The sequence below is a fragment of the Thermobia domestica genome, chromosome 9 (assembly GCF_964235325.1).
Source record: "Thermobia domestica chromosome 9, izTheDome1.hap1.1, whole genome shotgun sequence".
Taxonomy (NCBI): Eukaryota; Metazoa; Arthropoda; class Insecta; order Zygentoma; family Lepismatidae; genus Thermobia; species Thermobia domestica.
Window position 1 is genome coordinate 37,222,267 of NC_137462.1, and position 23,372 is coordinate 37,245,638.

A 23,372-nucleotide genomic window follows, 5' to 3' on the forward strand; every position below is an offset into this window, starting at 1 on the left:
TATATGGAGCTTCATAGCAAAAATAATAATCAAATCATATGAACTGTTTTGCGGAGGAGTAAAAGCGTCGGTAGGCCAACAGCAAATCAGCGAGATTTAGTTTCACGTGGCTTTGTTTATTACAGTTTAGAGCTTACGCCGAACAGGGTTTAGTACACATCTTTTGACAAGGTACGAACAACAGGTAGTGAAGAGATTAGACAATGTTTAAACAGTTTTTCGATTTGTCTGAGTTGATTTGTGTATAATACTCTAAACCAATGTAAAAGGGTGGAGGAGAATGGGAAAATCTAAATTCTTGGAGATCTCTGAAATGGTAATGTATTGGTCTGCTAGTTATGGGTGACTAGAGTAGAGACCGAATAAATAAAACTAGGAAATCCTCAGTTTACATACCACGAAAGAGATAGCACTGAAATGTGGAAAGGTACTATTTGTAATGTCTCAAATATATAATCTCGAAGTGTGCAGAAAAATACATTCGCCAGTATAATGTACAAATTACTAAGTTCTTTCAGTTTGTTACAACTTCTTGCATACTTAGATTTGCATGACACGTTAGTTTTTATAGTTTGTTGCAATCACAGGTTTACATGACAGGGAAGTTATACGATGAAGACAACATAATTTACAAATAATACATTATGTTATAACATAATTTACATTGTTTTTAAGTTTATTAAGACAATTTAACATGCAGATAAAAACAAAACTAAGAAATCCACATACGGGAAATAAACATAAAAATTTCAACAAAATTAAAATATTAATTTCCATTTTTATTACTTAAGTCCACAATATGGAATAAGAAAAACGACGGCCTACTACACTCGCTTTATATTTGATTTATATTGCTTAGTCTATCACAATGGCAAAAATATACAGCTTGTAGCCTTTTGCACATACATGATTCAAACCAGTTGAAAGCAACTCATCTAATGCCATATATAAGTTACTTTTTATGATTAACAGTTTCAAACGTTATTTATATACACAGTGCAGTCTCATAGTGCAGTAAATCTGTAGATGAGATAAAACTATGTTGAACGGGGTTTATTATTTCACATTTTTTTCGCAGAAATTTGTTACCCGTTTAACCATAACTATTTCATATATTTAAGAAACAGGCAATAAAAATGATATTCGTCTATAATTAGATACATTGGGCAGCATTCAGAGAGAATTCGTTAACCGGTGGTTAGACACAGACTACTTAGTGTCATACTAGATCCGTACTAAGTAAGGTGCACTTTTAGGTATTCAGAGTCTAATTTGAGTACAACTAAAATTTTGATTTGGGTATGTTTAACTAATATAATCCCAATGCATCGGTTGAAACAATAACTATGGAAAATTAGATGAGCGCATGCGTAGTCTGTAAAAATGAAAATACATGAAATACGAAATACAAACTGTTGTGTCTCACGCTAAACCGCGGGTATATGATTAGCCTCTGCTCTAGATTAATTAGTCATATGTGATTAACTTCGTCAAATACTACGTCCTAATCAGGGTCTCTGAATACAATTTTGATATTCATTAGTCAATCTTGTAGCATGGCTTAAATCAGACACCAAAAGGACTCTGCATATGGCCCATTATCTTTTTCGTTTTATTTATATATTGGTACCTTTGCTAGTTTTAATTTGGAGGTATCGGTGGTTCAGTAATAGAACGCTTACTTCTAGTGCGTGGGGTTCCTGGTTCGATCCCGGTGAAGTAGTTGTGGTGGTAGATAATATCATTCCCATGTGTTTTCCCCTAATATTCCCGTTTCTTCCCACATTTAATCCCCCCAGTTATTCCATCATCAGTCACTTTCCTTAATCATCCATTTACCTTGGCCTAAGGACATCATTGTGGGACGTCAAACTAAAGTTTCATTTAATCCTTTTCTAATCTTTTTGTTAATTCTAATGTACGCAAAAAGACGACAGTCTTAGAGAAAGATTAATTAAACAACTAAATGGCGTGGATAGTTCATTAGCTTAGTATTTCGTCTGGCCTACATGATTTCTTATTCTTAAGGTTTTGGATGATAAATTTGGTTTCTTTTCCATTCACAGGTACAAAGTACAAATTCTGGTTTATGCTTATGCTTTCTAAAGTTGGTTTATTTACTTGTAATTGTCAGTGTTATAATTCTTCGAGTGATTGTATAAAATAACTATTGATAATATTTACTACTTTCAGTGGCGTATTCACAGTTTTCTTTCGGGGGGCTTTGCTAACTTTATTAATGGAAATGTGAAAATTCTGCAAGATATTTCATTTACTTTAATATAGAAAATAAAATATCGGTGGGAGCTTAAACCCGTAATCCTCCCTTGATTACGGCAGTGGCTACTTTGGTAGGATAATGTGTTTCAATGATTTTATATTTATTGTTGTTTTGGAGTTGGGAAATTTTGCGAAGGAACGACTCTCTTATTCTTTGTATAATTTGTGAATTGCAATACTATAAAATATTATGAGACAGTTAAGTTATTGCAAACACACTGGAGTCAGGACCGTTCAACAGAACTAAACAGTTTTTATTGCGTTGACGCATATTGCTACTGAATGAGGACTCGCTATTTAGTGAGATCTAGGTAGCCCGAAGTTTGACTTTCCAATGTTCTAAAAATGTTTTTCTAAAAATATTTCCACGTGTCAGGGTACCGATAACCTATAATTTTTGTGTGTTTTGTAGTTTTTTTTTTAATAATCAAAGATTACTTTTTTTAACAACAAAAAAAAAAAAAAAATCCGTCCAGCACAGAATATTTCTAGTTCACTTTTCTTCTTCAGTTTCTTAACACCGGTGATGGGCGAAGCGAAAGTTGTTATACTTTCCCACAGTAGACGAGTGTGTCCATAAAACAATTTTATAATATTTATAGTTACGTAGATCGAGGGAGCAAAGAGAGAGAACTAAGTGCTAAAAGTTTATGTTTTGGTCATGATCACGTATTAATTATTTTTAAAAACTTTTTTTCTGAAAATGGACGTAGATTTTGAATTGTTTATAAGAAATATAGTGTGAAACCTACAACCTTCATGAACTTATAAGTAAATAATTAATAATTTTAGAAAAAAAAGTTTATGTGTACATATATGTAAATACAATGGTTACATTAGAACAAGTAAGGAAAGAATACCCTTTGCACTTGATGGTATGGAACAACGATTACAGGGAACTGGACAAATTATTGACCAAAGATTTGGTAAGTGATATTTTCGAAATTATTAATGCTGAGAGGTCTAATGTAATTCTTTTAATGAAGGATAAAAATGAGTTCAAGATAATTATTATCGGAAATCTGAGAAACGAAAAGATTACAACCGAGAGATTGATGATGCAGTCTAGTGTTTCGGAACCAAGGGATTGATGCAGTCTGGTGTTTCGGAACCAAGAGATTGATGCAGTTTGGTGTTTCCGAACCCAAGGGATTGATGATGCAGTGTGGTGTTTCATTTTTGGGTTAAATTCCGTTAAGCTTCACCTCTATTATATCATGATAAACCAAACAGAACCTAACCTACTGTAAATCAAACTACCTTGACCTAACAAAAAAAAAAAAAAAAAAAAACTAAACATCCCAACATTCCTAATGTATAAGCTGACAAATAATCAGAATTTGTCATTTTTTCAATATATTGAAATGCCCAGCTTCAGTATCACAGTAAATCTGGGCACGATAAGAAAATAATGGTTTACTTGAAGCACAATGTTATAGATTATCAAAAGAAACTTTATTTCCCACCACGCTTTCGCTCAGGGTGTGATAAACTTAATATTTGTGTTCCTCTTACCACCATCAATTGATGCACATGGAAGTTTAAAACATAATTATGTATAAAGAATTAATCATGAACTTCATAACAACACTACATATTTTTAAACACTATATTATATTAAACTGCATTAGTGAGAGAGATAGGATATATTTCAATATAATTGAATATCTGTCGTTTATACGCTAAGCTGAGCAGCAGTAATTTGAAAAGATTTCTCTGAAGGGAATCTGAATAGACGTGGTGTGAAAGTAGTAAGCAGACTAGTATCAAAGTAGAACCCAATTGGAAAAATGCCCTGGATGGTTTTTCTGTCAGGCTATCCTCTTGTATCATCACTTGTTGGGTGTTGTGAGATGATGATAGAATGGTAATTGATAACAGAGTTGGCAATTGAAGGGGCAGTATGGCCTGCGAATGAAAATTCTTCATATTAACTACGATAATTATGAAGACCAAGAAACATTTTCGAGGGTCACGATTCTCATCTTCAGCATATTTTTAAGTCTGAAAAATGTTAGATAGTCGCTTAAAAAATCGAAACAACTGCATGACTTCACATCATTGCCGTAGTGTTCTGTATGTATAGTTGCTTCGGGTTCACTCGAGCAGACGGTTCTACTAAATAAAAAAATTATCTAGGTAAAATGCGATGTGAAACATTTTATCGTGAAGGAATGAAAGACAGTATAAATAGCCTAATTTATGTACAACACATTGAAATGAAGTTTGAGTGATAGTAAAGGTATTGTATATGTAAGTGTGCTCTTCCACTATCTTCGTTTATGTGTATACCCCCCGAAGCTGACTCACCTGCTCCCTATGGACGCACCCCCTCGCTGCCGCTCGGACCCCCTGCTGTGTTCTTAGATAGCACTCGTGCTTTTTAGTGGCCACCTAGCACAAGTTTGGGTATATGTGTAGCACACGGGGTTCAGAAGTACGTAAGAAGTATAAAAATTTACGGGAGAAGTGAAAGATACAAATACTTAGACCTAACGTACCCTAACCGAATCTAACCTAACATAAAAAATTAACTTAAATTAACCTGAATGAAATATGCGAAATTCTATCATTTCGGAAATTATGCTCTACCCCTACACTAATGAAATGAAATCTTTAAGTTTTACGTCCCACACTTATGCCGGTTAAGCTAAAGGAGATGGTGATGATGAGAGATGAGTAAAAATGGTGAATGAATAAAGTGGGAGGAAACGAGAGAACCCCGAGAAAACCCACGAGCACGGTGTTTGTCTACACGGCGCGAGCTGGGATCGAACCAGGGACCCCAAACACCGGAGGTGAACGCTTTACCACTGAGCCACTAACATAAATAACCTAACCTAGCCGAAACTAACGTAACCTAACATAAACTAATCTAATGTGAACAGAAACTACCGAAATTGTAACTTTTTTAGAAAAAAATAGTTGGACCCCGTCTGCTAAACATTGTCCCAAGTTGGTTCGAAGTCTGGAAGTATTAATGGAGCCCCTTATTTAGTGCATGCTCTGCTAAAGGAAACAAAGCTCTAACCTAACCTGAAAATGTGTCAAAATTTGGTAGAACCGTCTTCTCCAGTAATGCCGTTGCTTCGAATGACGTTTTTATCCCTTCACTTTTTTAAAATAGTTTTGTAGTTTTTTTCAGACTTACAAATAAGCTGATGTTGAGAATCATGATCTTCGAAAACTTTTGTTACTTTTAATAATTATTATAGTGAGTATGGAGCATTTGCTTTTGTTTAGAATTGTGACTATTATCAGTGCTCGCAATTTAGCTATATATTTATAGTAACTGCCCTTTTGATTCCCTGCTTTGTCATTGTTTACCATTTTATTGTCATCTCACGATCACCGACCAGTAACGGTTTAAATGGGTGGCCAGGGGTAAAAAAACCTACCCGAGACCATTTCTCCGTGCGAGTTTAATCTGGGCTTCAAAAATATACGGACCAAATAACACAAGATATTGGGAAGAAAAGCTACGAAGACAACAAAAGTCTGGCCTACGATAGGGATGGATGAAAACTGAGCCAAACCAATCGAGAGATTGCTGACCTGAGGTGAGAAGATAAATGTTTTATTATTATTATTATTATTATTTTTTTAATGAAAACATCTCATTCTTCAGTTAAACATCTTACAACCTTTAGGCTAAAGCAGATGCTACTAAATTACTGTTGTGGATTGAGTAGAGTGAGAGTGCGGGAGGAAAAGGGAAATTCCTTAGAAAACCGACGTAAACAACGTTGTCCCGTAAATTCACATATTCTGCGATCCAGCCTTCTGTAACCATGCAATAATCAGTATAATGTGTCTGTTCATTGTTGCAATTTCGTTCAGTTAATTATAGATTTGATCACAGGCAGTTCCGACGTAGTAATAGTGACGCAACAAAATGGTAAAGCACTACCTCATGGAAAACTGTGGCCAGCCGCTCAGGGGTATACTAGTGATGCTGTAGACTTCACTCCTTCATTATTGACACATTTTTACTCAAAGCAGTAGAGTCTATTGGGAATCCTTTGAAATATTTACGCTATATTACACCAAATTCAAATGATTTTGTTTTAAAAATCAATCGTGAAATTTTTATTTATTGATATTCAATTGCAGAGAAGATCTCCCCAAGAAATGACGAATGTAACCGTTGCACTTCGCTGCAGCAAAAAATAGTCAACTGATGGAGCTGAAATTTAATACACAGGTAAACTCAGAAGTTCAAGGTCTGAAAGGACGCTACTGAATATACATTAAGGGGGTGGTTAATAAATCGCAAAACTATATACATAGAGGTTGATTCAGTTATAGAGTCGAATTCAATGTGCAACTGTACAGTCCACAGCAAAAACTCTGCAACATGAGCATGTAAGTTTATTGTGAAACTACGCCTAACAGCCCAGGGAATCAACATAACGTCTAAGTGGCACGAATCACGCCAGGAGAAACCTCGGCGTCCTCCCCTGCACACTTATTTTGAATCAAAAGACTTCGTCGTTTCACAATAAACTTACATGCTCATGTAGCAGGTTTTTTGCTGCGGACTGTACCATGCATGTGCAACCCAACGGCGTGAGTTTGCCACGAGTCAAACAACAGTATCTCGGTTCAGTCACGTAGTAGAGCTGTGTGGTTGAACATACTCTAATGCCGCCGAAACTGAACAGATTCTAGCAGCGGTCCATTGTGGCCTTTTCCGACGATAAGTTCACGGTGTCACGCGACGAAAAAAATATGCCAAGTACGTAATTTTTGTGTAGATCGCCGGGCAGTAGTCAGTAGAGGTATCCTGCAGATCGAACACAAACGGTGATAGAAATACGGCAGCCTTAGTGCGTTTGCACACGGCAACGATAATATCGGTGGAAGCGCCGATAATGTCGGCGGTGGAATCGACTTCAATCTACTCAAATCGTAGCTTGCAAACGCCACCGACATTATCGGCCAATCCTTCCGACATGGCAGATGCTGTCGGCCAAGCCCGCGATGTCGCCGACACCGGTTTTGTCGAGGGCAATGTTTTCTTATGGTTGGATGCACATGCGGCCGGTAATGTCGGCCGGCCGGTGGTTTAGGTGAAGAGAGAGTGAGTGACAAGGCGCTGTCAGGGCTCATAGCGAGTCACTTGTTTTTTTTTTTTTTTTTTTAACTAAAAGTTACTTTTTTTTCAAGTTTGTCACTAAAAGTTACAAATAAATGGAAAAAGGCAGAAACTTGTTACTCATTTCTCTTCTGAAAGCTTCAGTACTTGCTGCCACATGTGAAACAGTCGGTATTATTCTCACTTCAGCTTTTATTCTTTCTAAAGCACAGTGGATGGTTGGTGGGTGCTTAAGCTCTCAAGGTGGGATTGAGAACCCTTCTGTGTCTATTCTTCTATCATAATAATCTTTTAGTTTTCTCTCGTAATAGTTAACGCTCCGCTCAACATAGTGTGTATGTGTGTTTGAGTAGTTCATCGTGTTCGTCTTGTGTTATGCTTCTTGTATGTTCTTCTTAACAGTAGGTGATGAATTTGAATATTTCATAGCTTTGAAAAACTGTCAATGCTAAGTTAAGTATAATGTCTGGGATGAAGAAATTCGGAAATGGGCCAGAACTGGTTCCACTTACTCAGAAGCTTCTTATATCTGCTAAGTCTGCTTACCGAAACTACAAAGCATACTCAGAAAACCTAAGAAAGGAAGAAGCCCGTAAAGAAGAAAAGATAGAGAGAGAGCTAATGGAGAAATTAACAAAGGAAAAAGGGGGCATGATGATATTTTAGTGAATTTTTCGTGTGCTTTTGGTCACTTTTCAACTATTTACAAGAGACCAGACCACTATGAGCCCTGCGCTGTGTATTCTTCTTTCGTTTCTTATCTTTGGAATTTTGTTGTTTCCATTTTTTTCTATTACAATTGTATATTATTATTATTATCTTGTCCTACAAACAACTTCGAAACGGCTTATTATTTTCTTTACAGTCTCTGTTTTTGAGTAGCTAATTCTCTTTACTAAATAAAGTATAAAATGTGGGAATTCTAAAGAGTACTGATTTCCCTCTAAATAGCTATTATCAAATAGAATATAGGAAATTTAGATAACCAATTTCGGTTGATTATTTTATACTCCCTTTTTATTTTTATTCTTTCTCTCTCTCTTTGATTGTATCTTTTTTAATCCACTAATACGTTTAAATTTTATTACTTTCTGGAAATTAATTTAAGCGTAATTTTCAAAGTTTGATATACTGTGAACATAAGCGTATGTAAAAAATCCCGATTATTGTTACTTCCTTTTATTTTCATCAGAATTGTGTGCAGATAATTTTTCTCGGCCCTACTCAATAAGCAATGATTGAATAGAATATTTGACAAGGTAAAGTAGAATTGAAACGAAACCAGCACAATCAAACACTCTTTGGAAAACTCCCAAGGACAAGTGACTCATTTGGCATTTTCTTAGCCAAAGGACGAAAGAATGGATATGATTTTCAAACACCTTGTTGTTTGTTTAGTAAAATTAATTAGCTACTCAAATCTTCCGTTTTTAGGTGAGATATACTAGTTATTTTTTTTTTTAATCTGAAGAACGAAAACCGGGACAAACAGGCACCCCGAAAGCGTTTTACGGGACAGTTAATTCTTTCATTGAAAACCGGGTCGTCTGGCAACCCTACAACCACAGGGAAGCAAATAAAGGAAAAAAAACGAAGAATCTAGGAGTAGTCAGTCAATCAGTCAGTAACTTTATTAGAGCTTTATATTATATTAAATAATAATAATAATAATAATAATAATAATAATAGACTTTCCTTATAGCAACTGCCAACATTTGGATTGGTGGAATACAGGGTCTTATTTCTGTATTCTGGCGCTGAATATGGTTTCCAATTCTTTTTATTAGAAAATCAAAGGTTAGTGTGGACATACGATAGTAATTTAAAAAAATTCGCATCGTCTTCTGCTTAGTTTCTCATATAGTGTGTAAAAAACACCTACAGAACGCACAGTCAATAATGGATGAACCCAAAGCTTTCGTGACCTACATTTCCTGTTTCTGTGTCTTAAGTACAACAAGGCAAGAAGATATCTCTTGTTGGTAGCTGGACTCATCTTCTCTCTTTCACATCCTATCTAACACTAGCGCCGACATTGCCGGTCACGTGTGCAAATCATCACCGGCATCACCTACATTGTCGGCGACGTGTGCAAAGTACGCCGACACCGATATTAGCGGGGCTTCCGCTGATTTTGTCGGTATCGTGTGCAAACACGCTTAATCATCCGTCTCTGTTAGCCTAAGAAGCATAAACGTGGGGCGTTAAACTGAATGATTTCATTTCATGTTTACATTATTTCGAAAAGCTGTTTAGATAAGTAACTCATCCAAGTATTTGGTTTGCATACTATCTTCAAGACAGCAAGCGAGCACTACTAGTGTAATAGGAAGCTATATGGTTTCTAATCCAATCTCTACTTTTATTTTTTAACGTGTCTTTTCTTGATATAAAAAACTCACAAATGAACGTAAAAAATATAGATACGGAACAAGACGCGGCTTGGGGCATAGTGAATTAAAGATATATATATATGTTGTTGTGAAACTTTGGGCTTGCTTTCTCGTAACTGACTACGAAGTGCACGTAACTAATATTTTTCTTCAATAATTACGCGAAACTAAAATTCTCTAACCGGACTCTACCCTTGTAAAAGTTATTTTCTTAAAAAGAAGACGAGAGCAAACTAGGCCCAACTACAGTCTTTTATCACACGTAATCCAGCACAACTATAAGAAAGTAGTGCGTTGGTTTCCGTGGTGTAAATGGTTAATACATATCGTTTGATTTAAGTCCAGTGAGTGGAAATGATTGCAAAGCCTCAAGAAATATGCGTAGAGTTCCCTTGTGGCTATTATTTGGTTAACGTACTGGGCTTTGGCACGGGATACCTGGGTTCGATTCGCGGTAGCAACTCATGTAGTTCGGATCCCACGTTAAGCTGTAGACTTCTTGCAGAATGGAACACTAAACCCCAGTCCATCTAACAGAAAAATAAGCGCAGTATTGAACCACAATCGAACTATTGTTAGGAAAGTACGGAAGTTATCGTGCAATACTTTTAAGAAATTGAGGTGGAGGAGTGATCCACCCTTTGCTCTTCATTAATTTTAGCTCAGTAGAGAGGGAATGATTCAAGAATCTCAGAGAATATATGCACCAAATTACATCAAAAGCAAACAATTTTAAATAAAATCAACGTCGAACATGTTTTTTAAATGGGAAGGGAAGGGGAGTAAATTCACCCTTTGGGTAGGTTGTAACCCCAAGCTGTGGAAATAATCGGATCTTCTTACAGAAACTATACATATATTTTGTCAAAATCAAGAATTTTTAACGTATTTTATTCTGTAGAATTGTTTTATATTCATATGTTCAAACTTACAACATGGGGTAGATTTGATCCTTTATTCTTCATGGATTTTTATATCCCCTATTGTAAATTTTGTTTCTTTAAAGAACAATTAGTGCAAAGTATTCAGTGACTTAATATCGATTTCTGATTGCCGTTATTCACCATATTCACGGAAATTAAATGTCGACTAAAAGCAGGGAATTCGTGTTATTATTCAGTTCAAAATCTGTTATTGTCGCGAATTTTGTCGAGGAATTTGAAGCTTAAAATATATAAAACGATAAGCATGCTTGTTGTTCTCTATGGTTGCGAAACATGGTTGCCTACTCTGAGGGAAGAACGCAAACTGAAAGTATTTGAGAATAAAATCCTGACACGAATATTCGGACTCAAGAGAAACGGAAATGGGGAATGGCGGAAGTAATAAAATCTAGGAGGCTTAGGTGGACAGGTCATGTAGCCAGGATGGAAGAAAGTAGGAACGCTTTCGAAGTCTTAACTGGAAGACTAATCGGAAAATGACCATTAAGAAGACCCAGGCGCATATGGGAGGACAATATTAAGATGGATCTCGCAGAAATAGGAGTACAAAGTAAAAACTGGATCCAATTGGCTAAGGATAGAAGTCAGTGGAGAGCTTTTGTGAACGCGGCATTGAACCATTGGGTTCCATAGGCCATAGAATTAGTTAGTTAGTTATTTCCCGTCAATTCACTGTTTTTACAAAAACACTATTCACATTAATAATTTATGTGGAATTTCACGATATGTTTTAATTTGTGCTGTATATGGTTGTCCCTCAATTTGTGAAGATCTTGAATGAAGATAAAATCCAGCTCTTTTGAAGGCGAAATAATGTGATGGAATGATCTGTACTGTGAGAGTTGATTTTTACCTTATCGTCTTCTCACCTGCCAACTGCACCAGATTCAATCCGTATCGTAAGTCTACAGAGTCCACGTTAATAGTAGGTTCTGTCCTTCATAACCCTTGGTGTTGCACAAGCGCGTTAAACAGAAAACTCAGTTGAACTCAGAAGATAAAGACTCAACTGTGAGGGCACGCTCAATGGTAGAATGCTTAGCTGTGGAGCGCGGGGTTCGTAGTTCGATCCCCAGCCAGGTAAATTTGTGGTAGACAACATCAGGTCCTTGAGTTTCTTCGTGGTATTCCCGTTTCCTTCCACATGTCATTCCACCAATTCTTTAATCATCATTAAGTTGCCCTATTCACCTGTCTCCCTTAGCCTAATGTGCATAATTGTGGGACGTTAAACTGAAAGATTTCATTTCATTTTCAAGACACCAAGTGTTTCATGTAGCGTATTATATTCTACGGGGCAGGAACATGCAAAACTTAATGAAAATGACTCGAAGCTTTTCTAAATGTTGGTATGGAGGAAAATGGGAAAATTAGCTGGGTCGAACGAAAAACCAGAATTAAATGTATATTCAGTGGGATTTAATTTAAAAATCTGTAGAAAATAATAGGTATTCTACTACAAACACACTTGAAGTCATTCAATACATATTTAGGTAAATAAAGGAGAATTTGCTCCTTGTATACAGAAGAATAAAAATAATATGTAGGGGAAAGAGAAGTTCAAGATTCGACCTGAAAAAATTCGTTCTGAGGAGAATACAGAAGCAAAAGCAAGTGAAATACACGGTGGCTAAGTGGTTGAGTGTTCACCTGTGGTGCGTGGGGCTCCTGGTTCGATCTCAGCTCGCACCAAGTGGGCTTTGTGGTGGACAAACACAGTGTTCGTAGGTTTTTTCTTGATTCTCCCGTTTCTTCCCACTTCATTTATTCCCCATTGCATTCATTTCTCGTCATTGCCGTCTCCTGTAGCATATCCGACATAAACGTGGACGTAAAACTAAAATACTTTATTTCATTTTTTGATTATTGTGCTTACAGAACACAAGAGAAAATAGACTAGTTTAATGCTAATAATTGCGGTATTCTTCAGTTTTTATTGGTAAAATGAAACTTAATGTAATTAGAAAATAATCGATAAAGTTTGTATATCGCTAAGTTGTCTTTATATGTCGATTTTCATTGACAGCATGACAAGGAAAAACGAGATACCCGGGGCAGAACACCACTAATGCTTGCTGTAACTCTTGGCCACCTGGAAGCAGCCCGTGTCCTTTTACAACATGGCACTAACGTCAACACCGAAAGTAAGGAAGGTTGGACAGGTAAGTTACGTAGAATAATATTTCAGTTGTGTGAAAGTATTATACTTGCATTTTTTTTTTTTTTTGTCTGTTTCAGTGTTTTATCTTTTTTTTTTTTTCATTTAACCTCTGTGAACTACTGCTCAGTTCTGTCATTTGAGGCGTGTACCAATGTCAAGCTCAACATTTTTACCTCTGAATAAGGGAATCGTATAATGTAATGCACAAAAAAGTCTCACAGTTATGCAATGGGGGCGCGGTGACTCAGTGGTAGAGCGTTCACCTCCCTGGTTCAATCCCAGCTCGCGCCGTGTGGACTTTGTGGTGGACAGGGTGTCTATCGGTCACGAAAAAGTCACGAAATCAAAAAACGGTCATGAAAGTCACGAAATTCAGCTTTTGGGTCACGATTTTTTTAACTGTGCAAATATAAGTACAGATTGGAAAATTTTGTTCTATAAAACGTCAGAATTGAACACCAAAAATGTCTATCGTCGGCTTTAGACGCTACCAAATCGCAAGCAAATTACGTTTGTATCGCATGGATGAAAATTCGGCCTAATTCGCACCCAAATTCGCTCTTGAAAATGTTAGGAAATTTTATGATTTGGTGAAGAAAAGGTCACGAAAAAGTCATGAAATTTCATTGTGGAATTTTAGTAGACACCCTGGTGGACAAACACCGTGCTCGGGGGTTTTCTCGAGGTTCTCCCGTTTCCTCTCACCTTCATTCCACCATTTCACTCGTCTCTCATCATCACTGTCTCCTTTAGCCTAACCTGCATAACCATGGGACGTAAAACTTTAAGATTTCATTTCATTTCATTTTCATTTCTCACAGTTATGCACTTTAGGCTAAAGAAGACGAATGAAATTCGTATAATTAATTAATTAAAGTGGATTATTCTGATAGAAGTGGTCAAATGAGAATGGGAGAAGAAACTGGAATACCCTGAGAAAAACACGGACACGATGTTGTTCATCATAACTGATATGCCCTGCGATCCTTTGCACCAAAAATTAATGCTCTCTCATTGAGTCACCCTCTGTATAATATAATACATATCTTTTTTTCTCTTCCATTTTAGACTTCCAAACTATGCTATGTATAAGTGTCGGAAGTATTATGAAATAGCTTTGTCCGTCTGTCCGTCTGACGACAGGTATCAGAGCAAAGGCGGTAAGAAATATCTAATGGTTTTTTGCAATCGATTCAACGTCCTAAGGATAGGTCCATCTCCTTCATTAATTCTATTCAAATCGGGAATGGTTCAAATCAGTCATTTCCGGTTTTAACGTTTATCGCCATAAAACAAATACGGTAACAGATAGCGAGAAGCAGTTTTTTGCGAACGAATCAGCGGTCCAGGACAGTTTATCAGAGACATAACTATCCCGAACTCTTACCAAAATCGGAAGTGATTCAGATTTAATTTTAATTCCGGGATCGCGGTGGCTCAGTGGTAGAGTGTTCACCTCTGGTGCATAGGGTCCCTGATTCGATCCCAGCTTGCGCCAAGTGAACTTTGTGGTGGATAAACACCGTGTGTGGGGGGGGGAAGGTTCCTCGGGTTCTCCTGTTTCCTCCCACTTTCTACACCACCATTTCATGCATTTCTCACTATCACCGTCTTCTTTAGCCTAGCCGGCATTAGCGTGGGACGTAAAACTCAAAACAATTTAATTTAATTTTTTAATATTACTTCCGTTTTCAATACTAATTTCTACAGAGCAAAAACAATAAAAGATATGGAAATGCGTTTTTTACAATCGATTTAGCATATCAATAGGTTCCATCTTCTCCCTTAACGCTATATTCTAACCAGAAGTTGGTTTAAATTAACCATTTTCGGTTTTAACGTTTATCGCCATAGAACGAAAATTGTAATAGATAGCCAGAACCTGTTTTTCGCAAAGGATTCATCGTTTCAAAGGAATATATTATGACTATCCCGAACACTACTAAACCAAAAATGGTTGAAATTTTGTACTACTTCCGGTTTCAGTACTTACTTTCATAGAGCAAAAAGGATAAGAAATATTGAGATACGTTTTTTGCAGTTGATTCAGCATCCCAGGAATAGGATCCATTTTCCCCGTTAATCATCTGTTCAAACCGGAAGTGGTTCAAATTAACTATTTCCAATTCAGCATTTATCTCGATAGAAGAAAATGGTATTATATAGCAATAAGCGGTTTTCTGTAAACGATTCAGGCTATCAAGAGAACACACGATGACAATCCACAAAACTCTACCAAAGCCGGATATGGTTGAAATTTACTACTACTTCTGGATTCAGTGTTGATTTCCACATAAGGTATATGGAGATGCAGTTTGTTGCAATTGATTAAGCTCCAAGAACAGGTTCCCCTTCCCCATAACCCCGTATTCAAATCGGAAGTGGTTCAACTTAACCATTTCCGGTTTCTACTCTTAATAGCTATAGAACAAAAATGGTAATATAGGCCTATAGCGAGAACTATTTTCTGCTATCTATTCAGGCTATCACAAGAACATATCATGACATCATGCAACAGTCTACCAAAACCAGAAGTGGTTGAAATTTACTGCTACTTCCGTTTTCAATACTAATTTACACGAGCAAAGATGGTAAAATATATATCAAGGTTCAGTTTTTTGCAATCATTTTAGCTTCCGAAGAGATAGGTTCTACTTGTTTCTTTATCATATATTCAAACCGGAATTGGTTCCAATTAATGATTTTCGGTTTCAATCTTTATCACCATAGTACAAAAACAGTAAGGCATAGCAAGTAATGGCTTTTTGATATGGATTCAGCGCGCGAGTAACAGATTCTATCTTTGATCTTCTTAGTCTGTTGCAACCAGTAGTTATATATGTACTGCTCCAAGTTTGAGTATTGAATTGCCGTACTTTGGAAGTCTGCCGTAGCTTCACACTGTAAAACGAAACATTATTATTATTATTATTATTATTATTATTATTATTATTATTATTATTATTATTATTATTATTATTATTATTATTATATTTTTTGTTGTTGTTGTTGTTGTTGAAGAATCGTGTTTTACGTTTGTGTCTATAATCGTTTCTTTCATCAGGCAAAAGAATAAAATATGTGAAAAAAAGCGTAAGCTTGTGATTTTTTTAGATGTTAAATTTGAAGATGTTGTCACGTTTTATTTACAATACGAAATATGGAGTGGTTCTTTTAACAGTTCATTTTTTACATATTTTTCGTCTGTATGAATAATCTTGTAGCTTTTCTGCGAATTGGATCTGTGGAAGCCAAATAAGTGTGCTTGGGGAAACCTTTAATGCTGTTAATAGGAGGAATAGGAAGCATTGTAATTAAATTACAGCAGAAAATAAAAGAAACGCAGTTAACCCGATAGAATTCTCATGGTGAATATAGTATTGAGATTCTTCGATTTAACACAGAAATAAAATACCATTATTCAAAAATATAGCTTTAAAATTATCTTGAGTAGGTTTTCTTGTCTCACTGAGAGAAAGAAATGCTGGTCAGAAACAAAGAGAGAAAAAAGACTGTATGATACCAAGAATACCATGTGTTTAAATCTTCTGATTAGGCTTACGATCACAAAATTGATATTCATTCTTAAATCACACGCTACTGAGTTAAAAAGTTACACTGATGTGTAAAAAAAACTTTTTTTTTTGTTTGTTTGTTTGTTTTTTTGTTAGAAATGTATAGTAGTTTTGTGTTCACGATTGTACCCGACAGGTAAAAAGAGGTTGGGACTACATAAACCAATCTTTATTTTTTTATTTCTGTGATACTTTCCACAGTCCCTTTTCATGTAATTTGACACGTTGATTCACAATTTAAAATGAAATGTGGATTACATATGCTTTCAGAAACACGCACACAACTACTATCCATTTCATAGAGATAGGCCCCTGACTTCGCGGTGCTGCCGTGACGTTCACTCAAAACTTATATTGCATTGTCGTATCTCGTTAGAATTGTTGGAATGTTCCCTTTTTAATACTTAAGACATAAAAATTTTCTTTGTAGTGTGTAGTAATAAAAATACAAATTAATGAAAAAGTGCGTATTTTATCGTACTTTATTGGTAGATTAATGTTTATAGGACTATATCTCGGAAACGAGATTACGTGAAGTAATTTCCTGTGCACAATATGTAGGTGCATCTATTACCTGTAAATTCTGAAAATTTCATTATTCAACACCTAGTAATTTTCTTGTTATTCAGCCAAAAGTGAGACGTCATTATCTCTGAATTGCTGCGGTGTATTATCAATCTGAAAAACTATTAGAAAGATTTTAAAATAACTTTTTCAACCAAACTGTTTGGATTTGTTTTGAAAGATAAACAATGATAAATAATGATAAATATATTATAATTTTCTCTGCTATGCGCCTTTCGCTATCGCAGTTTATACGGAGTACTATGTTGCCACATTTTCCTGGCGTGTAACTCTTAGCTTGACGGGTATTTAAATTTGTCACGTACACTGTCCGGCACGTTTTTAAAAATATTTTTAAAATTGCATATCTCCACAGATTTTTAACGAATTTCTTAGAAATTAACAGGATGTACAGTAAACGTACCAATTGTTTAAAAATTAAGAAAACAAACTGTTTACCTTGTTTTGATTTGCATGTGATGGCCCTCGAAAATTCGTTGTTTTTTGTCAGTTTTTTTTTTTTTTTTAAATACCTACTTACTTACTGCACGCAGTACAAAATACACTTGCACAGAAACAAATACACTTACAAAGTTTATGATATGATGCAATCTTAGTTGATATGTAATATTGAGTTTACACTTCACAGAAAATCAGTTTTCAGATCTAGAAGTCAAAGTACTTCTCTTTAGTGTTGTACATTTCGAAGCACTTTCCCACGCAAAGTCCAACTTCATATATCAGACAATAAACGCTAATATTTTATTAAAAACTTCCTTTCACCTTGCGGACGCTACGCACTTTGCACCTCCTTTGTCCTACTCTATTAGGATTTGCGGATATTGGGGGAGCACTGGATGAGTAATGGCCCCTTGCTACCAGCCTTGTTAAACCGGCTGAAGATTGGAATAGTCTCTGTACTTCAATGCTGCTTTCGCATAAAAAGTTCGAAGTGCGATACTGTTTTCTTCCTGTACAGTATGTGAGCATTAACATGTGATAAGTCAAACAGCGGAAAAAAACAGCTTCTTCCACCATTTGACAGATATACTGATAGCTCTTGCGTAGTTAATTTGTAAAAATCGCGTATAACTGGCTTCCGTACAAAGCACATGCGAATAAGCACACATGTAAAAAATTTGTTATTTTCAATTGAAGTAACACGTTTTCACTTAGAAAACAAAATATTTTTGTTTTAGTAATTTTTCTTTTTTTCAATCTGCTGTTTTGCATACTGATTCATTTCTTTTTCTACTGTTCCCGGTGGGAGCTCATGTGGTTTGGATTCCACGTTAATCAGTAGGTTCACGTTTCATATAGCCATATGTAATACCGCCGCACGTAGAAGGAATACCCATAGTTTTTTCAATAAAAAAGCACGAGAAACACTCAGAAAAATATAAATGTACATTCGTCCGTCTTATTCAAATGAAAACATATGACGTGCGTGTGTAAGTTTTTGACGCCTACGAACTTAAGGGAAGTGTTGAAAACGTAATCAGTGCGACGTGATTAGACGCAAAAACAGCCCTCGTCACATACACATTGCATAGCTTTCTTTCATTGGAAGAAAACAAACATCAAGGACCCATGATTTTCTGTTACATTCCGCAGGGGGATTCATCGCAAAACAACTTGGGTGAACGCGTGATTGCCAAGGTTAAATTTCTTTTTTCCCCTTTAACATGTTCGTAAGCTGGAAAGTGTGTATACTGATAGATCTTGAGGTAGAAAAAGGAGCCATTGTTAATAAGTGTCCAGGAAGATAGCAGGAGCTGTGATGAGTCAACAAATGACAAAAGTGATTGAGTTAAATAGATTAAGAGATGAGTTTTTGGATGTGTTACTTCAACGTTTTATTTCTATTATATTGAGATATGTACATGCATTATTATTATTTTTAAGATGTTGTGAAAGGTTATGAGATGTTAAATACTTTTTCCTATTACATTCTTATGAAGTAGGCTTCACGCTGCAAGCTTCCTGAACGCGACAACACAGCACAACAGCGTTGTCACACTTCCAGTTACTTATGCTGTTTCTTTATATAAGCGCGGGGAATTTAAAGACTGGACTGCAACATGGCTCTCCGCTTAACGTACAGAATATGTTGGAGTGGACATTTTTTTTTTTTTTTTAAATAAATACTCTACCAACTAAACCCTTTTTGTTAAAAGTTTCAGATATTTGGAATACTAGAGTTCCAAATTTTCGAACTGTGTTTTGTACGTTTCTCTACCTACCACAGTAAAGGAGATCCGAGCGTCATACATTTATTTGAATTACACAAAAAGTATCAAGTGATGTAAATTGAACTTTTCACAACTTAAAGTTAATGGATGCATCTACATATTGTACATAGGAAATTATTTCACGTGAACTTATTTCCGAGATATAATTTAGTCCCATAAACATTGATTTACCAAAAGAATACGATAAAATACGCACTTTACTTCATTAATTTCTATTAAAATACTTCATTAATTTCTATTTTTTTCTCGCTACACAGTACAAAGAAAATTTGTATGTCTCAAGTATTGAAAAGACACCATTCCAGCAATTCCAACGAGGTACGACAATGCAATATAAGTTTTGAGTGAACGTCACGTCAGCACCGCGAAGTCAGGGACCTATCTTTCTTAAATGGATAGGTGGCTGTTCGGGAGCCCGTTCGGTTTAATAAATAATATATTGGGTGTTCTGAAAATGTTGCTTATGGACTACAGAGCACTATTCTACAAGTCAAAATAAGGCGAAAAATATATACAATTGTAACCTTTCCTCGCCTGGAGACGCGAATTGCATTATACGACAACGTCACAGATGAGAGTCATAGGGTACAACTACCAATCTATCAATAATTACAATCATTCTTTCCAGATAGAAGTTAAATTCGATATACGCTGACACTAGCACCACTTATGAGCATAACAATCGATGTAACTGCTGCTTAATGGGTTCGTAGAGAAATGCTAGTGGTCCCAACTTAATCTGCAACGTTGCTACAACGTGAAATTTTTATTCCTTATAGAAGCTCAAGGAGGCCCTGGAATGTATACCGTTATATAGGATTTTCCCTTATAACGGGATGTATTTTGACCTGAAATGAAATGAAGTGAAATTTTTAAGTTTTACGTTCCACGCATATGCCGGCTAGGCTAAAGGAAACAGTGATAATGAGAAATAGTGGAATTAAGAAAGTGTGAGGAAACGGGAGAACCCCTAGAAAACCCTCGCAGACGGTTTTTGTCCACCACAAAGCTCATTTGGCGCGAGCTGGGATCGAACCAAGGATCCTATGCAGGAGAGGTGAACGTTCTACCACTGAGCCACCGCGCCCCCTGTTTTGACGAAGAATAACGCTCTGTTGTCCGTGGGTGTCATTTTAGAACACTTGGTATAGAGGGTACATGCAACTTAAGACCCTCCCCCTACCACACACACCCACAGGCTTTTTATTATTATTATTATTATTATTATTATTTGAGTGAATAACCTAAAACCAATGAAGAACATTCTTTTCAAGAAAACTAAGTTAATGAACTACCTAATACTGCCAGAAATTTTGTCCCTCATAGGCATAATCGTATCTAGTAATAAGATGACTGAAGAAATTAACGTTGCCGTATTTATTCATCCAAATACAATAACATGAGAAACACTTAACGTTATTGAAATTGGTTTCCGTCATTCGTAATAGAAAGTCACAAAGGGCCAGGTCACGTGTCAAAGATATCACGCAATATTTGTAGAAGGATTTGCTTTACAATGTGGGTCTTTTTAGAGATTGCACATTGGAGTGACGTTTAGTACAGATCATCTCCAATTCATGCCACAAGTGATAGTCCAGCAGATTCAAGTCTTAAATAGTCATATCATAACTTACACTCTACCATACCATAACGGAAGACTCATGAAGACCTTCTTGAATGCTGGGAGGATCTTCAGAAACTTTCTCAGAATTTCGCGCATAAATCTTATAATTTTGGTGGTTGTAGAATTTCTGAATCGAGATTATCTTAACGTCTAAGAAGAACAGATTTGACTTTTGCACTTCGTAGCATACTAGACGAGCAATCTAATTTTTATTTTTTATTTATTTAATTATATATTTATTCTATTCAGAACAATAAAGCTGGAATTAAAAGCCGTCCTGTTCTATGGTGATAGGCACAGATTCTAAGATCATCGTGAATAAGACGTGATATTGTTTTGGGACTTGTTTTCATCTGTATGGCTATAATTTTTGGTTTCGTCCAGGATTTCAAGAGATTCTGGCTTTGACGGGTTTTATGGTCTTTAAAATTCACACTTTCCATAGTCTGTCAGATTGTGTCTTATTATTGCTTCTGCTAACTTTCTTAAATCTCGCAATAGTTCTATACACAACATTTTTTTTTTCTTTTTTTTAAATCCAAGCTTTTCTGTGAGCCTAAATGTCATTGGTGCATAATAGCCAGCCTTGTACAAGCTGATAATTGTTGTTTTGTTCTCTTTGGTTCTCCAGTCTAGTTTATTAACTGATGATATTGAACCTTTTTCAAGTGCAAAGTAAAGTCGAATATTTGTGCTCTTGAAGAAAATAGTATGCAGTACAACATTTAAAGTTTTTCGGAGTAACTATATAGGTGAGATTTGGGGCACAATTTACTAGATAAAATGTTTTGTCTGTTCTTCAGTTGGACTTTGTTTTGTTTCAGTGGTTCAAGAAGCTGTGGCTACTGGGGATCCCGAATTGCTTCAATTAGTCTTGGAAAGAAGAGATTTCCAGAGGTATTCAAGTCGTGTAGGAGGTATACCAGAACTTCTGCAGAAACTAAAAGAGGTAGAGCAGATAAATCAGATTTTTAAAAATTTTCTAATGCTCAAAATTTTGGTAATAGTAGTAATTTTGAAAGTTTTGTAAATGTTGCATTTCATAGCTTTAATTGGATGAGGTTACGTTATTCTACTTTTTCTTTCTTTCATGTCCGATTTATGAATACAATACAAACTGAAACGTAGAAAACTGTATGCCTTATGTTCAAACTAGTATGTAGTAAGTTACACATAGTTCAAGTTGAACGCATAGGAGATAATCCTATTGGGATTCTGTGTACAGTTAAAATCAGTGGTGAATATTGAATTCTCAGATTGCTTTCGTGATCCGCAGTGTAGATATTAATTTTTATCTTCAGGTAGAAAGGCGGGGGAAAATATGATTTTTTAAAAATTATTTACGGTTTACATTACGCTACGTTAATTTAAAAGATAGAAGTAATCATACTGTTTATTGATATTAATATTGTTTATTTTATTCGTTGGTGTTAAATTTTGTTGCAGGCACCTGATTTCTATGTCGAAATGAAATGGGAATTCACAAGTTGGGGTAAGTACATACTTTTTGTGTAAAAGTTGCCTTCAGTTTCTTTGTGTTCATATTTTCATAACTGAGCTGAGATAGCGAAGCTTTTTTATAGACTATATTTGCGAATTTTCCCAAGGCACCGGAAAGATAAAATCTCAGTACAATTTCGAGGCACTCCTCACCTCTTCTTCGTAGACTTACTGCTGCATAAAATATATAATATATATGAGATTCCTAGTACGTTTATTCTGTAGAGTCAAAACAAATTTCATACATCATTGTTTTTATGTAGCAGCAAGTTTTCTTAGGTTGCGCAGAGAATAGGTGAGAAGTGCTTCGAAACTTTACGCATATTTTCAGTCCTGTGAATGTTTTACGGGGATTTTTTTTTTTAATTTACACTCATGTTTCGGTTATTTTTCGTCATTTTGATTATTTTTTTTAAACTCATCTATCATTTTAGGATATTTTTCTTAACTTTACATCAGTTCAGTTATATTTCTAAGAAATATCACATTTTGAGCATAGTGTTTTTGATTAAACATACTTGTAGTTGAATGACCTCGCTGATTATTTGGGGCGAAAATCTTAATTATGAAGTTGCGGAGTCGGTTCCTGACATACTCTTGTTTTATGATGAAGTTTATTTCACGTTCTAGACTGAGGCAGGCACGTAGCCAAGGGGGGAGGGGTCCGGACCCCCCTGCGAGACCAGAAATGAAAAAAATTAAGGAAGGATGAAACAAAATGAAATGAGAAAAAGAAGGATCAGCGTTAAAAATAAAGCACAGGAAGCTTTTGATTACTCTTTCTTATGAGGAAATTTGTATTACTTTCAATACATTGTTGCGAGGTGAACTATATATCCTGGAAGAGTCAGGGAATTTGAAATTTCTAGAAAAGTTGCGGAATTCTCAGAATTTCTGCTACTAGTCAGGGGGATTTCAAGCTTCCGAAAGCTTAGTGCCGTTGTGTAACAGCGTGGACATTTTTTATCATAATTTTTCGTC

General features: G+C 35.8%; 1 protein-coding gene across 1 annotated transcript in view; it reads left to right on the plus strand.

Moving 5' to 3' along the window:
- Window positions 1–2,782: 2,782 nt before the first annotated feature.
- LOC145694574 (ankyrin repeat domain-containing protein 13D) overlaps window positions 2,783–23,372 on the plus strand; it is a 90,646-nt gene continuing 70,056 nt past the window's right edge. Inside the window, exons 1-4 of the mRNA XM_081770915.1 lie at window positions 2,783–3,206; window positions 12,742–12,877; window positions 21,716–21,840; window positions 22,338–22,383. Of these exons, the coding sequence (XP_081627041.1) occupies window positions 3,108–3,206; window positions 12,742–12,877; window positions 21,716–21,840; window positions 22,338–22,383 (406 nt within the window). The 5' untranslated portion in view covers window positions 2,783–3,107. The remainder of the gene's footprint in view (window positions 3,207–12,741; window positions 12,878–21,715; window positions 21,841–22,337; window positions 22,384–23,372) is intronic.